This window comes from Desmodus rotundus, chromosome 2, assembly GCF_022682495.2.
Source record: "Desmodus rotundus isolate HL8 chromosome 2, HLdesRot8A.1, whole genome shotgun sequence".
NCBI classification, from domain to species: Eukaryota; Metazoa; Chordata; class Mammalia; order Chiroptera; family Phyllostomidae; genus Desmodus; species Desmodus rotundus.
The window spans coordinates 97,300,872-97,310,757 of record NC_071388.1 but is presented as its reverse complement, the minus strand read 5'-3'; the positions used below and the strand labels follow the sequence as shown (position 1 = coordinate 97,310,757).

The following is a 9,886-nucleotide window of genomic DNA, read 5'->3' as shown; positions in this document are numbered from 1 at the left end:
GACTATTATATTCTCTATCCCTGTGGATACAAAGACACTGGCTTTTTTTTTTTTTTTCCCTTTCCTTTTTAAGGGATTTAATTTTGGAATCTTCCAAAGGAAGTGTGGCTGATGCCAGATCCCCAGGAGTTTGGGGGGGGGGTTCTTTGTTTTAAACCAAAATTGTACCTGATTCTTGTTGTACTTGTTAGTGATCATCTAATCACAGAGCCAAACACTTTCTCACCTATGTAGAAAAATAAGCATGCTTTACAGTAAAGTCAGTCTTTTCTGATAGAAACCTGAGCCACTGAGAATAAGAGAGAACTAGAAGCAGAGAAGAGTCCCAGACTAAGGTCTACATTTGAGAGGCTTTGGAAGTAATCCCTGGGGTTTGGATTATTTTCACAAGGGTTATGACGTTTTGTTCAAGTTTGTTGCTCTGTTTTGCACCTCTGCAATAAAAGCAAAATGACAACCAGTACATAAGGGGTTAGCTTGACAAAGTAGACTTCCTTGTGTTAATTTTTAATTTTTTTTCTTACTATATCTGTCTACAGGCAGATTCAGATAGATGTATGAAATGTGCTTGCCTGTAAAATTTGCATTTATAAATGTGTTGCCGATGGATCACTTGGGCCTGTACACATACCAATTAGCGTGACCACTTCCATCTTAAAAACAAATCTAAAAAACAAAATTTATTATATACATATATATATATATATATAAAGGACTGTGGGTTGTATACAAACTATTGCAAACACTTGTGCAAATCTGTCTTGATATAAAGGAAAAGCAAAATCTGTATAACATTATTACTACTTGAATGCCTCTGTGACTGATTTTTTTTTTCATTTTAAATATAAACTTTTTTGTGAAAAGTATGCTCAATGTTTTTTTTTCCCCCCCTTTCCCCATTCCCTTGTAAATACATTTCGTTCTATGTGACTTGGTTTGGAAATAGTTAACTGGTACTGTAATTTGCATTAAATAAAAAGTAGGTTAGCCTGGAAATGAAATTAAAATTCACAAGTGTGTGGTCTTTATTTCAGCACCCAGCTCTCCTCACCCGGCTTATTTTGCCACTGCAATATGTAGTCACATCACCATCTCCTTTCCTCCAATTAGAGACACATGGATCTTTGTTGTTAAAAATCAAGATATGAACATTAGTTCTTGTTCTTTCAAACGATCTTACTCCATTGTTTAGCCCCGAGAGGTGCAGCTTCCATCTTGGAAACCTTTGGATTTGATGTAGAGGAAGCTTTGCAGACATTGCTTTGGAAAGAAAGAACACAACCCTGAAAGGGATGAATTTTAAAAACATGTATAAGCTGCTGTCTTTGATTATTGTGTTCATGGTTTGGTGTGGCTGTATTTTCTCCTAAGTTTCATCCCATTAGTAATGTCTTTGGGAATATCTGTAAAATAAATGAACACCACAAACAGTGGGGCTGTACCTCCCAGGTAACCAACACATGTGTTCTAAGTTTGATCATTTCCAATACTGGATGATGTTATGTAAACATGCAATGTCTCTTTAGTGCAAAAAGACGTTTTTTTCTTAGGGCTGACTCACTGTCAGGCCTAATCTAAAGGCTAGATATAAAGTCATGTGACTGCTGCTTCAATAAAGAAAAGTTTATATTGGATAAAGTCTGGTCCTCTTATTTTGTGGAGTTTGCTAATATTTGTATAATAATTAAAGATGAGTAACAGTTGCAGGGAATGAAGGGGAAGGGGGATTACGATGTCACTTGTGAGATGGGCTGGCCTCTTGATGGTGTTGAAGTGTATTTGTTGGGGATTCACTAACATCTTTCCTACCCTGTTTGAATGGGAGATTGTGGAAGATACCCTTTTAACCGAAAATCTTGGAGGGATGCCTTTCCAGTCTTTTGGGATCAGAATTCAGGGAAGTAGTGACAGTGGGTACCATTTTAGGTGTTCTAAAAGGGTAGTTGGTGAGGAAAGGGAGCGGTCAGGGTACAGGATCCCTTCGAGAAGAAGCTGGTGAGAGGAAGTGAACAAAAATGACGTGGGGGTCTCCCAGTCCCCAGGTGTAGGAATAGTTCACTCGCCCACTAGCACCTTCAGATTTAGGAGAGTTATGGGCCCAGGGAAAAACTGGAAAACTGAAGTGTTGTGGACAATGGAATGATGAAGCCCATAAATTGTCAGAGCTGAAAAAGGATGATCAGTCAAATGTATCTCTTTACATCCTCTTTTCTCCAGAAAGAGAAGCCACCCTGGACCTTCCCACTGAGAAGACTTGATGTGAAGGCTTTTAATTGGATCCTTAAAAGTCTGGGCCAGGTAGGGATTGGCAGCTGAGTGGCCCCGACTAATGGGAGAGCCAGAAGGTAGAGTAACTTACTTAGGAGGTCTTTTCCCCTGAGCTTTGGAGACTCACTTCATCCTCACCTGTGGCAAGGCCTAGAAAAAGAACAGAGGCCGCAGGGAGGCCTCGAAACTGGCGCAGTTCCACATGCTCAAAACAGGGTGGAGGGAGTAGTAGGGAATCCAAATGTTTGAGGTTAGGAAATCTGAACCTGGCTCCTAGCCCTAGGAACTCAAGATCCAAAAACTGCTGCAAAGAAGTATCCTGTGTGACTTCTTTGGTACATCTAACCTTGAATCGTAACTACACTTTGTGTAATATGTATATCATATGTACATATCAAGTCAATGGGGAACTGCCCAGGTGTTTTTAAAATCAATACTTAATTTAAATCAACAAATCATATTGAATCAATACCCCATCTTAATCACAGCTTGCCCTCACTTTACTGTACCATACATTTGAATGACTAGCACACTCAAAATTATCCCAAAGAGGAAGGGGAGATGCATATGATTTATAAATGCAGTTGAATGACAGTTACATTTCCAAAAGAGAAATTCCTGGGAGCAAAAGCTGTATTCATTGTATTTGCAGAGAGAAGTTTTTTCCCCCTCAGTTTCTTTCTAAAAATGAGTGTGTTCTAAATCTCCATGCAGAAGAAGCTGGTAAATCTGGAAGGAACAGAGGGAATAGGTTGCTCGCTTTGATGTATAGTGTCAATTTCTTCTGTTCTCAAAGTTTGGCCAACTTCTTGTAAAATGGTAAAGGCTAAGTAAGTATCTGTTCCTTAAAATTCAGTTAACTTGTAGCTTCATTTGCATCAATGTATTAGACTTTTGTAATTAGTTCAATTGCTACATGTTTAATTATGGTATAAATATATAACATTTTTATATGGAACAATCATTTTATGAGAAAACCAAGTTCATGCATTTTTATGTTCTTGCACCAACAGTCTTCAGATATGTAAAGGGCAATAGTAAAATAAGTAGTAAAAAATGGAAATAAAAATTCATACATTATATGCATGACATTTCTATTTTCCCACCCCACTTTTTTTTCCCCCAGAAGTCAGGAAAAAAAAAAAAAAGCTTTAAATCTCTAGCCAAAAGTTAATTATTTAAGTCATCAGGCCTTGATTTGATATTAAACTCAGAATTATATTTGCTTACTAAGCCTTAGGGGTGGAATGCCTATGTAAAATTAGTTAAAGTGTAATTGGCAAGAAAAGAAAAAAAAGAAAAAGCATTTTTACTCAAAATGGCTATAAACAAAGCAGACACTTTCATACTCGTGCACTTTGATAATGGGTTTGTAAACAGGAACATAACGGTGCACACACGTCTAGCACGTTTATTAACTGCCTGTTGGCATAGCCCTGTCACAACACTCCAGTGTCCCAGCCTCAGGAGCAAACCCAAGCCCCAGTTCAGATATGGAGCAGACCTTCACCAAGTCACACACATGTGCCCACACATGTTCCAGGGGTCCCTTACTTGGCACCCCCCAAGTGCACCCAATACCCCAGCATAGCTTAGCATCTGCACAAGGAAATTTCTTATTACGTCACTTGTCACTTCTTTTGATCAGTTATTTGTGTTTCTGCTTTGTTTTCTTTACTGGGCTATAAACTCTCCGAGGTCAGGATCGGTGTCTGGTTCAGCATATATATCACACAGCAGGTCACATCTTGTTGGTACTTAATAATGTTTGGATGGATGCAGAGACACAGAGGAGGGAAGAGTGGACACATAGAATGGTCACGACAAGCTTCTGACATTTGTGCAGGCTCTCTGGCTTCTCTCTAATATTCACATCGACACTAATGCACCTGCTGATCAACACAGGCCTAGAACTCACCGAGCAACTCAGGACAGGGGCTGCAGTTTGAGAGTGAGTGGAAAGTAGGACACAGGAAAGCTAGAAATAGCTGTGAAAAAGCCCAAGAAGCTAATGAACTTGGGTGTGGGCTTAGACCCTCAGATGGCCCAGCTCCAGTCATCCTTTCTGCTCTCCTACCACGACACTAAATCCCCAGACCACGGGGCCTTTACTAAGGGCGCAGTGATTTTGCCTCTTGATAGACCTGACCTCTGGGCCAATGCACTCTCCCTATGAGGGTAAATGGCTTTGCTCCCACAGACTGAGCTGGGGGCTGGGGACCCATGTCCCCTTCATGAGGAATTCTAGCCAGTATCATCCGAGCAGTCATGAGTTCCCTGAGAAAGCAGGATCTTTAGGGCCTGGTCTGATCTCGGCAGCGTCCATCTGTCTAGCCCCAGGAGTGGCAGCCCCCAGGGCTCTGGCTCTGGCTGCCCCACAGAGGTGTGCCCATGGGGCATCCGCTCAGTTTTCCAAGATGCTGAACAATTCCTGCATGAGGGGGGTGGCGAAGGGGTGTATGTCGTGGATGCGCAGCAGCCGCTGGGTGTGCTGGGCATTGATGCTGCGTAGCTCGGTGAGCATAGCCATGATCTTCAGGAACAGGAACCTGCCGGCGAGCCAGAGCAAAGGTTGGGGGACAGCCCACCCTTGCCCCTACCCACCATCCCTGGGACCACTCTGGAGTTGCACAAGTGTGGGTGTTGTGATCTCAGAACACTTCAGGTCAACCAAAATTCGACTGAGAAAATTGCATCTGAATTCCTTAAGCGTCTTTTTCAGCTTGTGGACAAGAAGGACAGAACAGCCTGGGGGACTTAAGGTGTGGACCTGCACCCCTCCCCTCAACTTGCACCTCAGCCTCCGGCCTTGTACACAGAGATTTCCGTGGGAACACCCTGTCAACGCAGGCACCAAGTGCACAGGTCAGTTTCAGGAGGGAGTCACAGCCTGGGCTGATGGCCAGGATGAGGGCCGAGGGCAGTGGTTATGGAATCAGGGGCTGCAAGCCATTATCCCTTCTGGATCTAGCCCAGGATATAGTAACTGAGACACACCTTGTGCCTCAGTTTCCCCATGACACCTCCCAGCTCCATACAAGGGACAACTGAGCAAAGGAAGACACAGCCACTGTAGCCTCCCAAGATTCTGAGTTCAAAAGACCACTGGAGCAGGCTGAATAAGGACTCACATACACAGTGCTGGCCCCATGGCTGAAACCTGTGGACCGCTGAGACCCAGTGAAGGCATGGAAGCCTCTGTCCAGCCAAGCAAGCCGTTAGCAGTCTTCCTCCTTTGGGTTGTGGGAGAACAAACTAAGGAGTTTCCTACCCCGTTTGCTTGTCTTTGTTCTGGAAGGTGGTTGGGCAGTGCTCAGGAGTGTGGGCCTTGGACTTGGTCCACCTGGTCCACCTCCAGATCCCACCTGTTTCGCTGTGGAACCTGGGACAGTCACTCTGAACACCCAGTCTCCTGCAGATGGTGGTAGCACCCACTTGGTGGGGTTGTTTTCAAGACTAACAGTGATAATACATGTAAGCTGCTTGGCACCAGGGCTGGCACTTCTCAATGAATGATAGCTATTATAGATTTACTATTATCATCATTATTGTTAACATTATCTTTATTATTGTTATGGTATTGCTGGCTATTGCTAAAAGACCCTGTAGGAGCCTCAGGAGACTGCCTGGCTGTCCCCATCCCTTGATGACAGAAGTGAAGGCCCCAGGCAGACAGGAGCTGAGCCTCAGGGAGCAGTATCCTGTCAGCTGGGCATGGCCCCAAGCCCTTTTCAGGTTTCTCCATTGTTGGACTGGAGGAGCTCAGGCTGACTGGGCAGGAGAACTCAGTGGAGGTCCCAGAACTGGGCCCCAAAGCCCTGGCAATCAAAACCTGCCCCACGAGTGCCTCCAGTCTGCTCTCCCAGAGAGACCCAAAACAGGGAGAGGGGGCAGAGGGCAGGGGTGCTAGGGGAACCCCCTCACACCCTCCCTGCTTGCTGCTCACCGGTAGCCAGGCTGGGGACGATTGAACTCGATGTAGGCCTTCAGGGCAATGGCGAATTGCTCCTGCAGCTGGTCCACCACACTGCGCTGCTCCACACCTGGGCGGTCTGGTAGAAAGGGAAAGGCAGTGTGGTGCCAGCACGGCCAAGGGGGCAAAGACAAGCTCAGTCTGGCCCAGAGAGGGCAAACTGCCTGGCAACCACCTTCCAGAGCCAAGACACCCAGGCAGAGAAATGAGTGGAGCGCCACGAGGGCTGTGTGTGGCCCACCCACCCAAGAAAAAATCAGCTGGAGTCCCCATCCTGTCTGTGCAGTGAGAGGGACGAAGCTATTGCTTAGGATTTTCCCTGGGGATGGTGGAGGAGGGGCTACTGCACCCTCCAGCCCCCACTGCCCCCATAAAGCTGAAGGGCTGTGAGCAAGCCTGGGTGCAGGGAGGCCAGGCAGGCCAGGCAGCGGCCTCACCTGGAGAGAAGAGGGAGATGGCCTGCATCAGCACATACTCCTCCTTGTGCAGCTGCAGCTTCTTCAGCATGTAGTGGAACTTCAGCACGGGCTCCAGCAGAAGCTGCTGGAAGCCACCTATGGGTGGGTGCAGGGTGAGGAGAAAACTAATCAGGAAGTAGACCCAAACCCCGGAGTTCCCTGACCAAGGTCGTTCTTCCCATCACCCAGCCTTCTGCCCTGCAGTCTCAGGACTCGCATATCCTGGCACAGCTCCTCCCCTCCCTCCCGCTTGTTTCTCTCCCTCTGCCAGGGCAGCAGGTAGCTCTTAAGCACCTGCAGGGTCTTCCAAGCAGTAAGACAGCCGGCCACACTCCCAGGTCCCAGTGTCTGCGTTGAACACCGTGTTGAATCTCAGCTGGCACAGCTCAAACGCAGCCCCCTTCAGCAGCGAGATCTGGTCCTCGATGGGCAGGTCCCTGGTAGCAAGGACGGGAGGGGATGCCAGCTTCTGGGAAGCTGCCACTTATGGGAGCTTATGGGAGTTGGAGGCCAGCACCCACTCCCATAATCCAGAAACTGGAGGAGAGGGAGGGAGGAGGTAGAATGGGCTCATACCCCTGAGAATTATTGCAGTTGCTTTTGGTTGCCTCGAAGCTCTGCCCCTCACAATCCAGCCAAGCAGATTGGCCCTGCCTGCCACCTTCCTCTAGTCTCTTGCTGCCTTCAAAGACTCCCCGCCAATGGAGTTGGCGTCCCTTACAGCCCAGCCCCGCCCCTCCAACCCCCTGCAAGCCACTGACCCGCAGCCGATGTCTTGGCTCCTGCTCTCTGGCTTCATACTTTCTGCCTCAGTTTCCCCACTTGGAATGATAGCCCCTTTATCTTCACTTAAATAAACACTGCTAGTCCTTCAGGCCAAGCTATCTTTGTGCCTCCTAAAAGTCTTTCTTCCAGAGTCCTGCTGCCGCCACTCCTTTGGCACGAGTTCCGTGCTGAGGGGATATCTGCTCCCTGCAGTCTGTTCTGGATTTCATATTTCTATTTCTCCCCAGGCAGCCTGGATGCCTTGATCCCAGGTAGCCACAGTGGCTGCCTCTGATGCTCCTCCCCCTGGCTTTGCTCCTCTCAGGAATTCTGTCCCCTGTTTTCCTCACACCCCATATTTTCAGTCCATTATACAGAGCTGTGAAATTGATATTCTTCTCGATTCCCCAGCATCTGGCCCCGAACCCACAAGTAGTGGCTGTGAACTCTGGATTCGTGCTTCCCGATCTGGTCTCTCTGATTAACTGCAACCCTGTGTAAGTTCCTTTGCCTCACTGAACATCAGTTTTCTATCTGAGAGTGACAGTGACAGCAATGCCTGCCTCCTGGAGGTTGTGCTCAAAACTGGCCACGAGAAGCAGCGAGCGGCCTCCCATCCTGTGGGCCATCAGCTGTCAGTGCGGGTCATCAAGGTCCACAGTGTAAGGAGGCCACTCTCCCTGCTCCTTTAACCTACTTTGCCACAATCTGAATTCCACTCCAGCCTGTGGCCACCCCTCACTTATCTGTCATCCCCAGAGCCACAGGGGACCCAATGGGCTCCTGGAATATAACCCGCCTTCTTCCCCTAGTGTGTGTGATTCAGCTCCACCTGACCAGGCCAGGTGGCCAACCCCAGGACCGGTGTGCCCCTCACTGTCCCCAGCCCTGACAGATTGCATATTATGGGGCAGTGTTTGCCACCACACCAGGAGAGTTCCAGGTTTCTCCCCACCCCACGGCCCCATGGTTTTTGCCTCCACACCCAGCTTTGGGAAGTCCCAGCCCTTTGGTTCTCGGCACTGCCCTCCTCCTCATGGCCCTCTCAACCATCTTTTGGCGGCCGACTGTCAGAGACCCTGCATCCGTGCCTGTCTCTCTCCTTCTCCCTCTGGACTTTCTTCCCTTTCCTTCTAACTCTTTCTTTGAACTGGAACTGTCAACTTATATTCCTGCTCTTTTTGGGAGAAATGGGGGAGAGAATCTGAACGTCCAGCATGTATGATCTAGATACTCTGCAGATGTTTTCTTATTTCAGAGGACAGCTCAGCAAGTAGCCTCGTTAGCTCCCTTCCAGGAGATGAGGAGGCTAAAACACAGTGAGACTGAATGGCAGGCCCGCAGTCCCACAGCTAAGGAGACATGCAGCAAGGGCTCCATCCCCTACAGTGCCAGGTGCCCGGGGCAGGGGCAGAGATAAGGGAGGGTCCTTGGGCACCAACGTTCCCCAACTTTAGAGATGTCTGCCTCAGAGCCTTTAAACCTGCTGGCTGCTTTCTGCTCTTTTCCATACCTGTCCACCAGCCCCCATGTCTTACCTGAAGTGGGAAATGACTTTGGCAAAGTTGATGATGCCTTTGAACATGTAGGTTGACATGTCAGCCATGTGAGGCAGCAGGGAAAAGATTTCTTTCCCGCTGGCTGCTGCTGGGGGTTTGTAGTTCCAGATGCTGCCATCCTCTCCCCGCAGCTTCAGAGAGACCTTCAAGGAGCATAGATCTTCTCTAATCTGGCTCCACTTGGTAGCTTCTTCCACCGATGGAGTCTGCAGAGATTCCGGGATCTCATGGCCACTGCTGAGCACCTCTGGCAGCTGGAACAGAGTGGGAGGTGGAGAAAGGAGAGGATAGACAGCATGTATTCTCCCAAACAAGTTCCCACACAGGCCCCTGACAGGCACCCACAGCAACTGCAGGCGTACACACACACACACAGACGCGCACACAGAGCATTTGCTCCTCTCTGGGCTCCTATCAGGTGGTGCACTTTCTGGATCTGTGAATTAATGTTCCTTCACACCCCTGCCTGGTTAGACATGGGTTTGCGCCCTGCCCCGGGGAAGGTGAGGGGACCTATATCCATTGGTGTGTCCCAAGCATCCCTGACCTTGCCCTTGGGAGACAGAGAGAAGGGTCTGGGGTCTATATATCGAAAGAACAGATCTCGGGCCACTGGCTACCAGTCCTCTGCTCTGAGCAGGTCAACCCAAATATTGCACGCACAGCAGGGTCAGGGAGAAGGCTACAGGCGTCAGAGGTAGCTGATGGTGCAGAGATCATTAATGTCTCTTGAATCAGTAAAACCAGTTCACACCTGTCACACTCTCAATAGGCCCTGCCCCTGTTTTCCTAAAGCCCGAATGCCAGCAACTCTGGGGCAACTCAGCTGCCAGGACTCCATTTACGGGTCAGACCCAAATCCC

The 9,886-nt window shown here is 48.3% G+C and overlaps 1 protein-coding gene across 2 annotated transcripts in view; it reads right to left on the bottom strand.

Moving 5' to 3' along the window:
* Nucleotides 1–1,652: 1,652 nt before the first annotated feature.
* The window catches only part of NR1I2 (nuclear receptor subfamily 1 group I member 2), a 31,459-nt gene continuing 23,225 nt past the window's right edge, over nucleotides 1,653–9,886 (bottom strand). The window contains exons 5-9 of one of the 2 annotated variants that reach the window (XM_024578112.4): nucleotides 9,003–9,277; nucleotides 6,994–7,136; nucleotides 6,679–6,795; nucleotides 6,215–6,320; nucleotides 1,653–4,817 (exon numbers count right to left, since the gene is read on the bottom strand). In XM_024578112.4, coding sequence (XP_024433880.1) covers nucleotides 4,673–4,817; nucleotides 6,215–6,320; nucleotides 6,679–6,795; nucleotides 6,994–7,136; nucleotides 9,003–9,277 — 786 coding nt within the window. In that variant the 3' untranslated portion in view covers nucleotides 1,653–4,672. Of the gene's footprint in view, nucleotides 4,818–5,758; nucleotides 6,087–6,214; nucleotides 6,321–6,678; nucleotides 6,796–6,993; nucleotides 7,137–9,002; nucleotides 9,278–9,886 lie in introns of those variants that run through there. The other variant, XM_045185859.2, reaches the window with a different exon arrangement.